Consider the following 18,128-nt stretch of genomic DNA (forward strand, 5'->3'; position numbering starts at 1 on the left):
CAACAGTGTCGACCAAATTAGCATTTATCCACCTGCAGTCACCTGGTGTCACACCCGCATCAGTGTTACTTCCTGGACTTCATCCTACAGATGTATCTGCATGACCTCACGCACAAGCCACACCCTGGCTGGCTATGTGTAGCAGCACAAGCTGTGGAAGCAGCTTCACCTCCCATCAGTGGGCGCACCCGCCCACATGCAGCTCTCCAGCGCCTGCTGCTAACGAGCGAGGTGCTGAGCAGCAAGTGCGGTGCAGGGTGACTTGTGCAGAAAAGCGGCAGGACCGCATCGCACGGCGCGTCCGGAAGCTGCAACGGCAGCAGAGCCCTCCCTGGGCCCGCCTGACTGCTCTGGACCAGTCACCTCTTGGGTTTTGGGGGCTGAGGCCGGAGGAGGCACTCACTGCAGGAAGAGCTTCTTCATCATGCTGTGCAGCGTGCGGTGCAGCGCAGGGTCGTGGAGCAGCGAGGACGGGGACCGGAGCCAGCGGTAGAAGTGCATCACCTGGTTGTCGGCGTAGACGTTGCGGTACTGCGTGATCTCCTTTACCCAGCCCACCACCATGCTCTTCAGGATCCTGGAAGACGGGTTCACAGGGCCCCCCGCTGCTGACACCGGCCTTTCTCTGATCTGCCATGTCTCTGCCACCTCCCTCCTCACCGTCCAAATTCCACTCCTTGGCCTCTGAAACTCATCCACACCCCCAACACCACTGCCCTCAACCCAGCCTTCTGAGTCTCCCCATAGCTGGTGTCAGGATGAAGCTGAGAAAATGTGGGTGCCCTTCGAGAAGCAGCAGGTTTGTGACAGGTGCCTCACCCTGCTGCGAGGAGCGGCCCCCTCCCTGGTGCCAGTCATAGGCCCTAACTGTGACTGCCCGCGTTAACTGCCCACGTGACTGCAAGCGCATCACAAGGCCCTCTGCCACTCGGCCACCCGCCGTCTGACTCCATCACCTTCGAGGGCTCAGCTGTCCGCCTCTCTGCCCAGACAGCCCTCGACCCTGAGCACGTCATGCACATTTTGGCCTGAGCCTTTCTCTCCACCAGTCCCCCAGCCTGTGAGAAGGCAGCAGGAGTGGTGGAAGAAGAAAGCTCCGGAATCACAAGACTTGCTCTTGAATGTCAACACTTCCCCACAACTGCAGCAGGGCCACAAGCACGGACAAGTCACATCACCTGTGGGGCTGGGAAGGGCATGTGCCCCTGGCCAGTCAGCACTGCAGTTCTCTCCTGACACCCAAACCCTGGAGCTCACACTGCTTCCTGTGTGGCTTAACCCACATCCACATCCTGCTGTGTGTCCCACAGGAGACACCCGATGAACACCCACACCCCAGGTTAGTTGGTGACTTCCCACAGGCATGCCTCTGGCCACAGGAAGGGGCCAAGATGCAGCACCTGGAATTGTCACCCACACCTGGAGGGTGGCCAAGACCCATGAGCAGAGCAAGGAGCCGGACCCGTGTGGTTTCTGACCAGGCAGAGGGAAGCCCCAGTGACAGTCTTAGCTCTTCGCTTCCAAAACAAGGACAGAAAGTAAAAGAACTCCTACTGCTCCTTCCAGAGCCCCAGCTGCTGTCCTGCCCTTGGAGAGGAGACCACACAAGAGGACAGGGTCGGGTGCTGTTCCCAGGGACACAGGCCCGCGCACCTGAAGGTGCTCGAGCAGAGGGCCGTCTCGTCGTAGCTGGCGGGGGCGCTGGCAGCCTGGTTGCCGGTGATCATGTCCTCCAGGGAGGCCTGCTGGATCACATCGAAGCTGACACCCACACTGTCGGCCCCCTCCATGTCATTGACGTGGTGCGACTGCAGGATGGTGTTGACGGCCAGGTTCTGGATGTCCAGCTCCATGCACACTGCACACAGACACCACTGCTTGTGCATTGACCCTTCCTGCGTGCCGAGCCCCACCCATGCGAGCACTATCTCAGAGAAACCACGGCTGTTTGGGGTGGCTGGTGAGCCCCTAACTCAGGCTGCCTGCAGAGCCTGGGTGCCAACTGCTCCCTGGGAGCTCCTGCCCCCACAGAATGGCAACAAATGGCAGAAACACCGGCCGCCAAGGTCCCCGTTCGCCTCACCCACCCACCTGTGGAGTAACAGCCTGAACTGTTGATCTCCATTGCGGCCTGGTCGTCAAACTCCATGACGAGCCGGTTGTCATCAGCCTCCTTCCCGCCCAAGTCAGGGCGCAGGGTAGGAGACAGCCAGAGCAGGTGGTTGTGGCGCTGGAGGTGGCGGGCAAAGAAGAGGTCGGAGCCAAAGGTAGAGATGTCCTCAGGCAGGTTCCCAACGGGGACATGGAAGTACCTGCAGGGGCGAGGGGTGGGCCTCAGGAGGACGAGGGGCCAGCCCCAGGACAGGGACAACACCTGGGGAAGGCTGACTTGTTGCCAGAGGCCAGAGAGGTCAGCAACAACCAAGACAGCCAGAAACACTCTCCATTCGGCTCACCTGCTCATCTCAAAGGCCTGTGACAGGCAAGTGTCCAGGTTGAGGTAGTGCTGGATCATGCGCCGGGCTCCGTGGCGCTGCCAGTCCAGGACCCCGTAGCTGATCTTATCAGCCACACGCACAGGCACTAGCGGGAACTCCTCCAGGACGGGAACCTCACCAGCCAGTCTCTTCAGCTCCCAGTTGGACTGAACGGCGATGAGTGTCGGCCCTCGGCGCTCCTCCTGGGCGTGGGGAGGAAAGCAGCTGGGGGAACCCGGCCCAGGGAAGGTGGGGGCTCACATGGCGATGGGACCCCAGAGGCACTCACTTTGTAGGCCAGCAGGAAGCGCTGGATGGCTCTGCAGATGACCTTCAAGTCGGTTTCAGCCCGAACTTCAAAAGTGTGTTTGGGTGGGGGCAGGAGCTCAGGGCCCACTTTCTCCAGCAGGAGGCTGTGCTCCGCTGAGTACAACGTGCTGAGATTGGGCATTTGGTTGCTTCGCACCTAGACAAACAAGGGCTGGGTCAGCCCCTCTCCCCTGGGGAAGGAGGTGGGCAGCCCCGAGACTGGATACAGGTGGCAGGCCCTACCTCTGCAGATCCACTTCTGACTCATGGGCAAAGGCTTCTGGAAACAAGGTGGTAGCCAGGGAAGGAGGGAAGAGGGTTGCGGGATGTTCCCGCCCAGTGAAGTGCTCCTCCCACAGCCCTGGCCCAGGAACTCACAGTGTCCAACACAAACACAGATGCCTTGCGCTGTGAGGGCACGAAGACGCCGAAGAGAGCTTTGTGGCCCTGTGCGTGATGATACAGGTAGATGTGGCGGATGCTCCCTGCAGGAGGACATGGCCTGTCACCCTGAGATGCGCAGGAAGTGGGGCCAAGCAAGAGCAGCTAGCAGGCGCCATACCTGGCTCCAGGTAGCTGAACTGGGCCAGAGAGCGCATCTCCAGGTGCTCAAGAGAGAAGGTTTCCGCTTCCCAGCCTGAAAGGTGCCTCACCAGCTGCTTGTTGACCACACACACACAGCCCAGCTGCACCAGGGCCCGGAACAATAACGGAACCTGGGAAGGGGCAGATGGGGCGTGAGAGCTGACTGGGGAGGGTGCGCTGCTCAGGGCGCAGGCCCCAGGCCATCCCTGGAAGGCATGCTGCTGGAAGTCAGTGTCCATGGGGTGAAGCCCACAGCTGCTGCTGCTAGCCTGTCTGTTCCCTGTGGGTTTTCCCCTCTACTCCGTCCTGCTGGATCCTCACACAGTTCAGGAGGGAAGACAGTTACCTGAGTCTCATATACGCCCTCGATGTCTGGTGCTGCCAGCTCAGTATTGATCTCATTGATGTGTTCTTGGTACATGTCCTCTGGCACCGAGTACTCATAGAGATTGTAGACCGTGTTGGAGCGAGGAAGAACTCGATTCACCTGGTGACAGAACGGCAACGACCTCACCCCACAACTGTGCTAAGTGCTGACGTCTATCATAGTGCACAGGTGTGCACACGAGCACACACCCTTACACACACACAGGCATTGTCCAAACAGCGCTAGGACTTCTGGTGCCCACAACCATGGAGTAAACCCCCCAGCACATCTCTCCCAATGAGCAGAGTTTGAGAAGCCACCTGAGGCTTCTAAAAAGCAGATAAGCTCTCAGACTGTGAAGGGCTATTGCCCCTGGTTTATTTTCCTCTGTTCTCTCCTGGGTTTAACCTAAGGGTGCAGGAAGGAAAAACCCTGGACAGAAGCCTGGGAAAGGAGCCCCTGGGGGAGCCAGAGAGCGTGGGGAGTCCTGACGAGGGAGCAGGAGAGGGTGCCCAAAGGAAAGAGGTTTCCCTACAAAGTTACATCACGTCACATCCCAGAAAGCTGGAGGCATTCCAGATCACTTGTTCTCTGGCGCCCTAGATCCTCCCATCCTCTTTCTAGAACCACATTCTGCTGAATCTGCCGGTCAGAATCAAGGTTCACCTTCTCCAGAAAGCCTCCTCAGTCTAGTTGTTAGTTACAGACACCCAAGTCTCATCTCCTCCACCAGACATCAGCTTGCTGAGTGATCTCCGACACCCAACCAGGAAATGGGCCCACTTGCTCAGTAAACGAGCTCTGGGCAGAGCTAACTGGGATGGAGACACCAGGCGAGAGCCTCTGAGGACACCCCCGCAGAAAGGACCACCCGCTGTGGGAGTCCATGTGCGTGAAGCGTCCACAACAGGCTGATCTGGAGGCAGATGGTGCACCAGTGCTTCCTGAGGGCCGGGAGAAGGGAGAGACTGCTAAGTCCCTTCCCTGATTCACGGACCTCAGAAGCAAGAGGACAGCACAGCAAGGACAATGACACCAACTGCCCCTGTCACTCAGCACTTCACAGCATCACTTCAGTTAATTTTTACAGCATCCCAAGAAGGTTCTCGTGGGACAGAGTCTCCAGAACAACACATTCAAGGTCACGAAGCTCACCAGGCCTTTGCATCTGCAAACCCCGTTCTTTATGTGGCCTCTGCCACTGGGGAGACCACCTCTGAGGCGGAGCCAGCAGCTGCCCCTTCGCCCCGCACCTTTCGATAGGAAGGACCCGCCTCCGTTTTGGCCACACGCTGGTTCACGTAGAACACCCGGGGGATGTTCAGCTTGATGCAATACAGATCACTGCTGATGACAGCCCACAGCCTGAACAAGCCAGGCTGGCTGGTCTCGCTGATCTGAAAGGGAAATGCAGATCATTCGGCAGTGTGTGTTTCACCTCGATACCTGTGAACAGGCCACCTCCCAGGTGGCCTCCAGCACCAGCACCACCACAGTGACATGAAGGTAAGGCCCCGCCCTTTCTGCTCCCTTCCAGACCAGGTTCTCAGACACCTCTTCTCATGGGCTGTACTCCTGCCCTCCCACTGATCCCGGTCCACACCTGCACAATCTGCCACGGAAGGTCAAGAATGCTGCGAGCAGTTCTTCGAAAAAAGCCCCCCAGCCCTGCGGAGGGCCCCTCACGGACGGCCCCAGGCCTCAGTGCACCCTCTGCCGCCTCCAGCCTCCGCCTCTTCTTGTGAGCCAGGCGCTGTCGAGCCTGCAGCTGCCACTTCTTCTTGTGGAACCGGAGCCACACCAGCCACTCTTCCTGGGATGGGTGGTGGACCATGTCAAGAGCAGAAACACACACCGTGCACACAGTAAAACAGAAACTTCCTTCCACAGCAACTAAACCTCGCAGCCCCCAAGCACTCTGTAAGGACTAGGCACATCTCACAAGTCAAGACCGACTTCAGGGCCCCTCACTACTCAGCCGACCACAGGGAGGTAGCTTATCACAGCTTGGGCCTGACCAGTGCCCTGCTCCTCCTCCCACCAGCCACGCTGGGCTCCCTGAGGCTTCTTACGTGGGTGCTCCCGAGCGCCGGAGGCTGCCCCAAGATCTCCTGCCAAGGCATCATCAGCTCCAGGTCCTGAGACTCCTCCTGGCTCTCCCAGAGGATGCGCTTCCTCTTAGTAGCAACAGGGACTGCTGAGGGTAGCGGCTTCACGAGGCCAAAGTCCTCCATGTCAGGAGCAGCAAGGCTCTGGGCACCTCCTGAGGCTTGTGCCACTCCCACCTGCAAAGATCCAAAGCAGATGAAAAATTTTCTTCTAGAAAACCATTATAAGCACATCGTCTGAAAAAAATACAATACTCGTGTGCATTTATAGACTAATCTACTTTTAAACTTTAAATAGTGAAAAAGTCAGACAAACAAGTCACTCAGGTACCACTATTATGAAGTGAATGTTTACATTTTTCTGTGTTTGCTCCAGAACTCTGTACTTTTCATAAGAAATGCAAATAGGTAAAGGCCCCCTTCTTTCTCCTTCCCAGCCCCCAAGCACAGTACCGATCACTCCCCATACAATTCATACCTTTAATCCACCTTTGTAAGCAACATACACCACTACTTTAAGCTGCAGCTTTATATAAATAGGCACATGGTGCACATCCTACTGCAACTTGCTTTTTGTTTCTCAGTGCACACGGTTTTGAGGTTGTTCCCTGTGGATATGCACGGACACTGTCCATTCATTCCAAGGGCAGTACAACCCATCACACAAGCAGATCAGCTCACCTATCCAAGACTCCCTAAAGTCCACTCTCCAATCCAGAAACGGAGTCAACGACCATCCTTCCGCACACTGCCTGAAGCCCTTGTGCTCAAACTCCCACCAGAAATACAGACGAGCTCCTATTTGCCCCCTGTGTTAGTACCTGGTGCCACCACACTCATCTTTTTGGTATGACATGTATCCAAGTATTCCATTTTACATTTACCCAATGGACAGTGGGACTGACACTGTGGTAGGCAGCCTTCCAAAATGGCCCCAGTGACCCCGCCTCCAGGTGTTCAAACCCCTGTATGACTCCCTCCTGAGTGTGGGCTGGACCCCTGACCTGCCTCTAACGAACAGATTACAGCAAAAGGGAGAGGATGCCACTTCTGAGGTTAGATAATAAAACGCCGTGCCCTCTGCATGACTGGTTCTCTCTTTCACTGGTATCCAGCACCGGAGTAGCTGCCATGCTGAGCCATCCTACGGAGAAGAGGCCCACGGAGCAAGGACACAAGGGCAGCCTCCACACACGAATCCCGCCACCAGAGTGAGCCTGGAGGCACTTCCTTCCCGTTGTTGGCGAAACCCTCAGATGAGAAGTATTTCTAAGACTTTGGCTTAAAGGTTATTTTGTCTGGCATTAATAGCTACATCAGCTTTGTTTTGGTTAACATTTACCTGATATATATGTTTTTTCATCCTTTTAATCTTTTTGAGCCCTTTTCTTTTTGGCATAGCTATTATAAATAAGATAAAGTTAGATTTTAAAAACCAATCTGAGGCTCTGGTTTTTAGCAGGTGAGTCTGTATACTGCTCTGGTTTAAAGCTTACTTTTCATTTTTAGCACCTGAGAATTTTCTTCTTGAGCTTTGGATTTTAGCTATGTTTGTTATTAGACCGTCTTCAGTATTTTTCAGTGCTTCTGACAGATTTTTTACAGTTTAGAAAACTGAAGTCTCAAGTTACAGTAATGCATTCCAAGTTATGAGTCGAATTAGCACAACCTCTACTTACAGATAACAGTTCTTCACCCTAAACTGACAATTCAGTGTTTCCTGTCACAGAAGAACACTGGGAGGAATTAAAGGATAAAGCATCAAGGTGTGTATTTTTTAAAAGAAAAAAACATTCTAGATGCTCCAAACCATGGCCGGCGGTACGAGGACTCTGGTGCCGTGTGCCCTGTGATCCCCGCCTGTCACAGCCCCTGTCGTCAGCGCCGGTCCCCACTACCTGTCTCTTGCCCTCAAGGACGAAAAGCTCACTGATCTTCTTCTGCTTGCAGACATCATTCTTCTCCAGCAGTTTTTTGTGCAGCCAGTCGGGGTGTTTGACGCGCGGTACTGGGTTCTTCACCTGTGGGAAGGGGACACCCATCACTTGTCTGACTGCTAGTCTGGGCCAGGCCCAGTTTCTGTGACTTTTCAGCCACACTGGGCCCCGTTTCCACAGGCTCCCAGCCTCACCTGTTGCAGGGCTGCGGGGATTGTGATGATCTTCTGTATGGCACTTCCCAGCCGCTCAATGTAGTAGTCCCAATCCAGAATCTGGGGCAGCAATAACGGGGCAGGGCATGAGAGAAAAGCAGCAGCAGCAGGTTTCACTCTGCACCAAACGCTGTGCGGAATGAAGGCTTCATGCGTCTGATTCAGCCCTCCCAGAAATTCTACACTGAAAGGTGCCCATTCACAGAGGAGGAGACGAGGTGGACAGGGTAAATGACTCTCCCAGGATCACAGCAAGTAGGTGGCTGAGCCAGCACCAGACCCCAAACCTTAGTCCACCTGAGAAGAGTTAAAAGGGCCCCCCTGGCATCTAGTTTCCCCAGTTTTGCCCTCGAATGTCAGTTTCCTCATTCATTACATAATGGAAAGGAGGAAATCAGAAGAGTGAAGGCTCCAGACAAAAAAGGTGACCTGAGTCAGGAATACCCTGCTGTCTAGTTTTCCTCCTAAACTTCCGAGTAGAAAAAAATCAGCACTCACTGTACGAATATCAAAGTCTTGAAGGGAAGAACTCTTCAGCCATTTCCGGAGAAAGTGCTTCCTCACTGTGGGCTCGGCCTGGAAAATGGCGAGTGGAATGGCCCTGGGTGAGAAGAGACACAAGACTCACATATGTGAAAATCTCCCTGAACCCGAACATGGCGCTTCCCAACAGAACACACATTTCACCTGGAAGTAAGTATTTATGATCTACTTTCTTTCATGTGGTCGTTTTGTATAAACCATGCCTGTATCGGCTGTTTGCCACACTTAATAACTAAGTAGCACTTCATCACGTTGACATACCGCGGTTTACGGCACCGTCTCTCCACCACGGGCCATCTGGTCTGTGTTGTCGCTGTTAACAGGTGTCCTCACATAAGTTATACATTCATGTGCATGCATATAATCAAACATCAGAAAAAGTTATTCATTGGGTAAAATGTCAAGTCCATCTGCTCTCCTGGAAATGAAGCCAGTTTTTGCATCACTAGCAAAGCAACAGGGCAACTGTCACCACCCCTCTTGTTTTCCCTGGAGGAAACACCTGTTATTGTGAAATACTGTGAAGCAGCTCAGAAAGAACACAAGACACCTGTGCACCCTTCGCCTGGTCCTTTCAAGCTGGCCCTGCCATTTCTACTTCAGGGATGAAAAAATAAAGAGGGAACAGCCCCCTGCCCCTCCTCCTCTGGAGGCACACGCAGTCTTCACCTTGGTGCCTTCCCACGGGTGTAGGCCTCTGTAGCACGCCTGCTGTGCATCCATAGGGGAGTACAGCTCCCCAGGTGTGAACCACACAGCTGGCCGCGCACTGTCTGTCACCCTGTGCTGTTTTCTTGCTTAGCTGTTTCGCACTCTATGCATGTTGCAGCACATAGCTGTGACTCAGCCATCCCAACTCCTTAACAGTACGTTACTCTATATACATTTATCCTTTTTCTAGTTGATGGACATTTATGGTGTTTCCAGATTTTGCTTACATCTTTAAATTTTTAAATTTTTTTCCATTTGCAGAGCACTCTTTAATATTTTTTAAATTTTATTTTTATTTTTTAACATTTGCTGAGCCCTGCCCTATTTTCTTTCATTTTTTTTTTTTGGAGGGGGGAGGTAATTAGGTTTATTTATTTATTTATTTTTAATGGAGGTACTGGGGATTAAACCCAGGACCTCATGCATGCTAAGCATATGCTCTGCCACTTGAGCTATACACCCCCCCCACCAGATTTTGCTTTTAAACACAATGTAAACACACATGGGCAGTTACGCAGTGTATTCCCCAAGGGCGTGACTGTGGGGTGGGTCAAGGGTCTCTACTTCACCACGTGCTGCTGGTTTCTCTCCACAGGGACTGTCGCCCACACTGCCATATACACTGTGTGAAAGCCAGTCTACATGGTCACCAAAAACTGATACCAGCAGACTCTTTATTTCCAACCAAGAGGCACTTTAAGATCTGCATTTTCTGATCACTGTACTGACCATCAATTTCTTCACTTGTGAAATGCCTGTTTGTATCTGTTGCCCACTTCTTCTTCTGGCTGGTTGCCATTTTCTTTTTGACATCCGGGAATTCTTCATTTTATTCTGCATGTCATCTATTTTAGCCTTGTATCAAATTCCTTCTCTTTTTGTTATGACTCTGGGGATTTCTTTTTAAGAAAACATTTCATGTGCTTCATTTTCCTCTTTCTACAGGCCTTGCTAGCATAGGTGGGAACTCTGATCACCAAAGCTTTACCAGTTATCTACTGCTGAATGAACCACCACAAAATTCAATGGATTGAAATGATAACCACTTTTTGCTTATGAGCCTGCAATTCGGGCAGTCTCTCCTGGGGTCACTGGTGCAGCTGCAGTGGCCTCCCTTGCCAGCGCAGCATTGGTGCTGCCGGCTGGGCCTCCTGCACTTGACGTCTCGGTCACACCGGGCAGCACCAACAGCAGACCCGCCAGGCCTCTTGGGACCAGAGTTCAGCAGTTACAGGTCACTTCCATCATATTCTACTGGTCACAGCCAGTCAAAGGGCCGCCCAGACTCTGGGCAAGGAGAGAAAGGCCCCTCATCACGCGAGAAGCAACAAGGCCGCATTACAGGGGATCACGGAGGCACCCTGAAGGCCGTTTTGAAACAGTTTCCTTTGATGGAGCTTCGCGCTTCCCTGCGTCTGCCCACAGGCCATTTTCAGTGCTTGAGTTCTTGGCAGGAAGATGTGCCAGTCACACAACAAAGGGCAGGGATGAGGTCTGTTTTTCACTCTAGGTACCCTCAACAAGAAAAGCGATCCGCTGTACTCTCCTAGTTCCTCCATGGTGCTCCTGCACCACCTGAATGGCCCACCAAGCCTGGGTGACACAACTGCCCTGTGACCCTAAAGTTTCCACAGTCAGAACTGGAAGCTAATATCTGACAGAACCCTTTGCTGTTGTCCTTGGCATGTTCCAGAAGCTGGGGGACATTTCTTTCTGTCATAAAGCAGGCTGGGGACACAGCACTGGCAGCACAACAGCGCCTCAGATGCTGGACATTCTGTGAGGCACGCCAGTGCGCCCTCTCCAGCCAGGACAGCGTTGGTCTCCTCGAAGGGGTGAGTGATCTGGAGCCCTGCCCCAAACTTGGACTGGACCTTGTGACGGGGCCCATCGTAGCAGACCCTCCAAGACATCCCCCACCCTCCCACACCCAACAAGAGGGCACTCTCAGCCCGGCCCCTCAGGAGCCTAGGTTCTCTGGGCTCCAGGTGGATGGGTTCACCACATCCTCAGGGGGCTCACCAGGGCCCAGCAAGCCCTCCTTCATCTGATCTGCATCATCTGACCTGTGGGGAGTCCACGGCCAGGCCCCTCCTTCCACCACGTGACCACCCTGCTCTTTCTAAGGAAGCTCTTTTCTCTATGAAGGCTCAGAGCTTCCACAACAGATGCAGGTTTTCAATGTAGGCATCTAAGTCCCTCAAGGAACTCCTTTCTTAATACGGAAAATGCTCACCTCTCTGTGACTGGAGACCCCTCAGGCTTCCGGGAGATGATGTAGCGGCAGCTCAGCCCAGCATCCTTCACCATCTGGTCTCCCAGGAACTCGGCCAGGCGCTTGGCTGTGCTGATGGACGTGGACTTCTGCTCCCCGTAATCTTCCAGCTTCCGAGACATGGAGCGGTTCTCAGAGATCAGCTCAAACAGCTCCGAATCAGGCATGTTAGCTGCCTGGAGTAACAGGCAATGGGCAAGATATCACGCAGAAGGAAAGGAGTACGACCCTAAGCTCACCTGAGCCTTTCCTCCAGCCGAGACCTGTGTTTCTCCAGCCTCGTGAGCTGAAGGCAATAGTGTCATAGGGCTGTCTCATGCCAGCCCTAGGTTTAAACCACACACAGAACCTTAACATTCATTTTATTAAGCTGTGCAGAAGAATTTCGAGAAACATTTATTGAGCTATTAACATGAAGACTGCAGAAAATAAGAAAAGACAGAAGAAATGGTGATTTTTTTCCCCTAAAAGGAAGAGAAAGGTGGGGAAAGGAAGAACCAAGAGGGAGAAGAGAGAGACAGTGACCATCTGGACAGCAGCATTCTTCAGCAACAAGGAGTCTAACGGACTTGTCTGAGGACAAACAGCTTATAATTCCTTTCATTATCATGCGATTTGGTGCCTTCACAGAATTCTGTCACTGGATACAGAAGCTGAGGGGGATTCTGAGAGGCCCTGGAAGGCTTGCTGGTACTTCGTGTGACTTTCCCCCTTGGTGCTTACTCTCATGTGTGGGTCAGCTCTATACAGAACAAGACAACGTGCCAAGAAACAGAAGCCCACGAAGCAAACGAAGCCAGAAAAATGTCCAGAATACTCCAGTATTCCTTCCACCCAAAAGGCCTCCTCCTAGCAAACAGTACAGGACAGGAGGGAAAGGCCATCTGTACAAAGATGTCTGTGCAACATTATTTGTAACAATGAAAACAACCGACAGTAGTGGACTAGTTCTGTAAACTGAGCCACAGAAACCTGATGAAATACAAAGACTGCAGAGCAGCACAAGAGCAACGATAAATTCCGTGAAAGGTATGAAGATAAGCCAACACTGTCACTTAAACTGTAGAAATTATGTTTGCATTTATGGGGCCTAAAAAGATATTAAAAAAATCAAAGAAGTTGATGAGCTCGCTGGTAAATTTCTCTCTTACAATTCACTCATTATCATGCTATTTGTTTCCTCCACAGAATTCTGTCACCGGATATAGAAGCTGAGGGGGATTCTGCGACGCCCTGGATCTAAGGAGGTCATGGGATTTTGCCAGAGTCAGCCTTGAGTTCATCTGTCACCTTGTCACCAGGTCCCTGACTGCAGGGTCCTGGAAGCCTCACCTTGCTGTACAGCACGTCCAGCCAGTAATCAGCCACCTTGGCCACAGAGCTGTACACTTCTTCCAGGGTGCTGCCCTTGAGGAAGGCCTCGAACACCGAGGACTGGAAGATCTTAATCAGCTGCAGCTCCCCGCGGCGTTTGACTTCGAAGCCCTTGAGCTCAGCCAGGGAGCCATCCTCATTGAACACGGCGTACCTAGAAGCGCAAGCCAGCACAGCAAGGAAGGGAGCCTGGGGTGCCGGCTGCTTCTCATCACCCTCTGCCTTCCTACTCCTGTCTCTTACCCTCCCTCCAGCACCCATCAAGCAGCAAACACCTTTCCACCCTGAGGTTTATGCTTCTCCAGAGTAAAAATGACTCAAAGGCCTACAATCTGTAGAACCAGAATACCACAGGTGGAGAACAGATCTGGTGTCGATAACAGCTTTCCACATTGAATCAAAAAGTCCAAAACACCAGAACCGAGGTCTGCCCCCATCCTGGCTCCTGGTCCATTTCCTAGAGAAGTCGTTAAACCTAATCTATCCATTTCCTTTCCCAAGCACAAAGGCTGTGGGATTCCTACCTCTTCTTCAGCTTCTTGCCTTCTTCCTTGGAGGCTGGAAGGATCATGGCAAGGTAGGGTCCGTCAACCTCAAAAAAGATGCTGTTCTCTGAGCGGGTGACATAGGTGAGTGAGGAGGGCTCAGCCAGCTCCTGGTACTGATCATTGGTGAAGCCTTCCTGCAAAGCCAGAGTGAAGAGAGGGCAGCCTTACTCGCAATCATCCAGACCTGGGAAGACCAGCTGCCCTCCAAGGAGGGGACAGATCAGCACTGGGGCTCTTCTATACAATGGATGCCACCTGGCAAGAGAAAGGGATCGAGTTCTGACACGTGTCCAACATGGACGAGCCCAGGTGCCCCTTGCCAGCTCCAGGAGGTTACACAGCACGTCTCCCCTGATAGGGCATCTGGAAAAGGCAAAACTGTCACACAAAGAACACACTGGAGATAGGTTTGGGTGTAGGGAGAAGTCTTGACGACAAAAGGACAGCACCCAGGAACCTTTGAGTGCTGTTCTGGAACTTTGTGTTGCTCCATGGTGGTGGTCACACGCCTCTACGTGTGGGTCAAACCCCACAGACATGCACCCTGTAAAAAGTGAATTTTACTGGAAGCAAATTAAAAAACATTCAACCAGGATCTCAGGTGATGCCAGGAGAGCCTTGCAGACTAGGACCAACGAACTCAACTGCGTTACTGATGTATGGCAGAACCCCGCCAAAGGGCTGGCTTAAGTCACTTTGGCAAACCTCGTGCTGATGGGTGGTGTAAGACTGAAGACAAAATACAGACTGCAGCTGGGGAAGTCACTGCTCAGACATACGGCTCTGAAGCTACTTCACACACACACTAGGGCTGAACAAATAAATAAAATGGGAAAATCAGAGACAGGAGAAAAAAGTTAAGAGTAAGAAGACTAGACTAGAGCTGGATATGTCAATACAGACTCACGTTACTTATTTCTATGAACATATGCAGATAAACAGAGGAATAAATACAGATGTGTGTGCACGGGGTTACTGCTCATACATAAATCACCTAGTCAAGCCACCAGGAGCAGTGGCAGTGGTGGCACCCCAGCAGCAGAGAGCACACCATCACCCCACCCTGGTCTCTAACACTGCTCTCAGATAAAAGGAACCTGGGATCCTTGAAGAAATGCCTGATTCCAGGGCAAGATGAAGCTGCAGTGTCTCGTAGTATCAGGAAGTAAGAAAGTACTCAGACCTAGACCAAGGAACTCGGCACGTCTCAAGAATGTAGGGCAAATGTGAAGGACTCCCCACTGGCCAAAGGGGAGCAAGCTGAGCAACAAAACACATCAGGATGGAACTGGGTTCTGACCCAGCAGAACAAACACCCAGGAACCCACACGGACTCAGGCAACTGATAAAGCAAGGGAAAAAGTGGGGTGGTGGGGTGACAACTCCTCCTTACAGGTTTTCAATTACCAAATGTACAAGGAACAAGGAAAGGGGTCCTCTCCAGGGGCAGAACCACCCTGGAGAACACAGTGATGACTGCTGCACGAGGACCACCCACGGTGCTACACTAGCAGGCGAAGGCTCGAGAGAAATGGCACATTTGCAGTCTCAGGGCATCTCCTCCACAGTCTTACTGATTACTGTGCTGGCTGTGATACATGGCCAGGCTCTGACACTCCTCCCTCTGGGAAGGGAAGCTTAATTCCTCTCCTGGGATGTGGACTCACTAACTCGCTCCTGTAACATGATGGTGGAGCAGCCGGCAGGCAGTGACCGGAAGTGCAGGCCCCGGTACTCTGCCCTGACAGAACGCCAGTCACGTCACCCCTGTGGTGTTTCTCAAAAAACCCCAATAAGCCTAGTCTAATATCCAAGAACAACTGACAAATCCAAATCAAGGGGAAGCCAGCAGAATGAGGGCCAGCATGCATTGGTGTCCCGGTCATAACAGACTGGAAAGACCGAGGGGCTGCGGGCTGGAGGGGACTAAGGAGACAGGACAACTAAATGCAGCGCTGGGTCCTGGAAAACCAGGCAATCCAAGTCACGCTGAAGTTTAGTCACAGTGTGGTGCCAAAACGACATCTTAGTTCTGACAACCACACTGTGGTTTACAGATTTTAATATTAAGGGAAGCAGGCTGAAGGATATCTAGGAATTCTCAGTTCTATTTTTGCCATTTTTCTGTAGGTCTGGGTGCTACGCGGAAGGAGAAGGTAGTCAGGTAACTGTCAAGCACAGCATCTTCCGCAGATGCTCAGGCTACAGAAACAGTCACCTGAATGGCAGAGGCAGGGGGTCTGAAATCGGGAAGGGGATCGTGCCAGTGCGAGAGCCGACGCAGCGCCCCTTCCCGAATCCCCTAGTGCGGTGGCACTAGGAACCCAAGCCCAGAAGGCTGCCCTCTGCTGGAGACCCAGACTCACCTTAACCATGATGTTTAACATAGCCCCAGGGTAGGAGACGGTCACCTTGGGCTTCTTCACACTGGCTGTCTTGATGACAAAGTTTTCGGGGAAGCTGTTGGGCAGGACGCACCATATTCCATCTGTGTCCAGCTCTAAGGGCCTCCTTCAGAGAAACAGAGAAATGAGGCCACATGGATGCCGGGCTGTGACCTACACAGCAAGAACCCAGTGTCAAGTCCTGACAGTGGACGAGGCTCCTCCTGGCCCTGAACCCACGAAATGAAACACCTGCCAACTTCAAACTCCACCTTCACCATTTGTTCCCTCCCACGCTCAGCTGTCCGGCCTCCCCCACCAGCCAGGCCACCCCCAGCAGCCAGCCAAAGTGCAGCACTCACCCAATCTGCTCAATCAGCTCCCGTGCCTGCGTGATAATGTTGGCCCCCGTGAAGCAGACGATGCCGGCCATCTCCATGGAGTACCAGCGGGCCCTGCGAAGGACAGTCACAGTCAGGCGTGGGGGGCTTCCTCCAGAGGGTCATCAGAGGAGTTGGGGTTGGGGGAGGGGGAGGAGGATGCCAAGAAGGGGATGTCAAAAGCAGGGAAGAATTGAGCTGGATTTGAGCTCTGTGCCGAGGGCACTCCTCTGTTCCTACTTCAAGGTGCAGGGCTCAGCTCAGGAAAGTTCTGGAAGGATGCAGCTTGCTGCCACTGCAACAGCTCACCTCCTCAGCTTCAACAGGACTCTCAGTACTGGCCCAAATGGCCGCGTGTCCCCCGAGTGTCTCTCACCCTCCCCCGCACCATCTCATGCCTTCTCTGTTCTCCCAAACCCCACACTCATCTTCTGACTTCTCAGGGAAAGCACAAGCTGGCAGATACCCACAGCTGCCCACCCGCCCACATGGCTCACTGTCCACACCAGGTCTCAAGAGGGGTCAGGCGACCTGAGGCCAGTCCCTCCAGCCCCAGGGAACTCCACTCAGGTTCCAGCCCTGCCCATAGCCCCTCCCTCTCTACCATTAAAAAGCAACAACAAATAAACAAAGCCACCCTCCCTCGAACCAGTCCTGGCCCCACCACCACCCTTCTCCTCCAGAGCTACCCAGTTTGACCCTCCTCAAGGCCCCCACCCACCTGGCAGTTAAGTCATGCAGGCCCCACCTGGCCTCATTTTCCTTCGGCACCTGACCCCAGGAACAGTCTCCATCTTGGTTTTGAGATCCTCGCTCTGGCTCCCTCCACTTTTGGGACGACTTTACGCCCTTCATTAGTCATATGCCAGAAACTAGCAAACTGCTGCCTCCAGCCCAGGGTGCCCAGAAGAACGTACCCAGCAATACCGACCCTTGACACCCAGGCCCCACCTGCTCTCGCCCTTATTCCTGGAAGTGAGCCTGCAGGAGCCAACCCTCCCCTCCCGCTCGCAGCCCTGGGCCCTGCTCACCTCGAGGTCAAGCTCCCTCGTTGGTTCCCTGGCCCCCAGGCCTCCCCAGGCAGGAGCTTACCCCTTGCGCATGACGTAGCCGTAGAAGGAGTTGAGGATGCACTTGTGCGCCAGCTGCAGGGAGTCGTACAGGACCTCCATGTTTCTGCAGCGCTTTACCTCAGCTGCGTCCCCCGCCTCCACGGCTGCGGAGAGCTTCTTTTTCCACACCTGAGAGCCACATACACAGTCACCACCTGGAGTCTCCCCGTTCACGCTCTGCATACAGTCAACGCCCAAGGTTTTAGTATTTCGAAAATTTTAAATATATAGGAAACTTAGGGGAAAAAAGTACGACGAAGACTATATACGCTTCTCCAAGAGAGGCCGCTATTGATACTTTTTGCCACATTTCCTTTACTCCATTCTCTCTCTCTACTGGCACAAATAACTGAAAGCTGCCGATAGCATGAACAGGCCCCTAAAGACTTCAGCACACAATTTCCAGGAACAGGGACGTTCTCCTACGTAACCACAACACCACTAGTACTCAAGAAACTTAACATGAGTACAGCATCAACATGTCCCTCACAGGGTCTGCATGCCCCCCAACCAAGAGCCAGGCCACAACGGCACACGTGGTTCTCAAGTGTCACCTTCAGATTAGAACTGTCCCATGTGAGACAGATGTCCTGAAAGGAGTTTTGAACATAAAGGAATATACATGCACGTTACATTTTTGTTTCTTATGAGACTAAGGACTAGGAGAAAATACTCTATGACAGCAGCAGCCCACCTGGACACCTCAGACTTGGAGCAACTTCAACCTCCTGGGATAGAACCCAGAACCTGGCAGCTAACTGTAGAAGCAAATGAAATTCACATCTGGTGACCAGTGACAGATG

The 18,128-nt window shown here is 52.9% G+C and overlaps 1 protein-coding gene across 1 annotated transcript in view; it reads right to left on the reverse strand.

The window, feature by feature from the left end:
- POLE (DNA polymerase epsilon, catalytic subunit) overlaps positions 1-18,128 on the reverse strand; it is a 48,323-nt gene that overhangs the window by 12,186 nt on the left and 18,009 nt on the right. Inside the window, exons 21-40 of the mRNA XM_031442437.2 lie at positions 17,306-17,454; positions 16,196-16,288; positions 15,816-15,960; positions 13,426-13,583; positions 12,860-13,055; positions 11,489-11,703; positions 8,497-8,599; positions 7,978-8,058; positions 7,745-7,867; positions 5,811-6,023; positions 5,342-5,551; positions 4,992-5,135; positions 3,718-3,858; positions 3,349-3,502; positions 3,165-3,271; positions 2,767-2,943; positions 2,457-2,680; positions 2,092-2,312; positions 1,654-1,858; positions 404-577 (exon numbers count right to left, since the gene is read on the reverse strand). Coding sequence (XP_031298297.1) covers positions 404-577; positions 1,654-1,858; positions 2,092-2,312; positions 2,457-2,680; positions 2,767-2,943; positions 3,165-3,271; positions 3,349-3,502; positions 3,718-3,858; positions 4,992-5,135; positions 5,342-5,551; positions 5,811-6,023; positions 7,745-7,867; positions 7,978-8,058; positions 8,497-8,599; positions 11,489-11,703; positions 12,860-13,055; positions 13,426-13,583; positions 15,816-15,960; positions 16,196-16,288; positions 17,306-17,454 — 3,233 coding nt within the window. The remainder of the gene's footprint in view (positions 1-403; positions 578-1,653; positions 1,859-2,091; positions 2,313-2,456; positions 2,681-2,766; positions 2,944-3,164; positions 3,272-3,348; positions 3,503-3,717; positions 3,859-4,991; positions 5,136-5,341; positions 5,552-5,810; positions 6,024-7,744; positions 7,868-7,977; positions 8,059-8,496; positions 8,600-11,488; positions 11,704-12,859; positions 13,056-13,425; positions 13,584-15,815; positions 15,961-16,195; positions 16,289-17,305; positions 17,455-18,128) is intronic.

Source organism: Camelus dromedarius, chromosome 31 (assembly GCF_036321535.1).
Source record: "Camelus dromedarius isolate mCamDro1 chromosome 31, mCamDro1.pat, whole genome shotgun sequence".
NCBI classification, from domain to species: Eukaryota; Metazoa; Chordata; class Mammalia; order Artiodactyla; family Camelidae; genus Camelus; species Camelus dromedarius.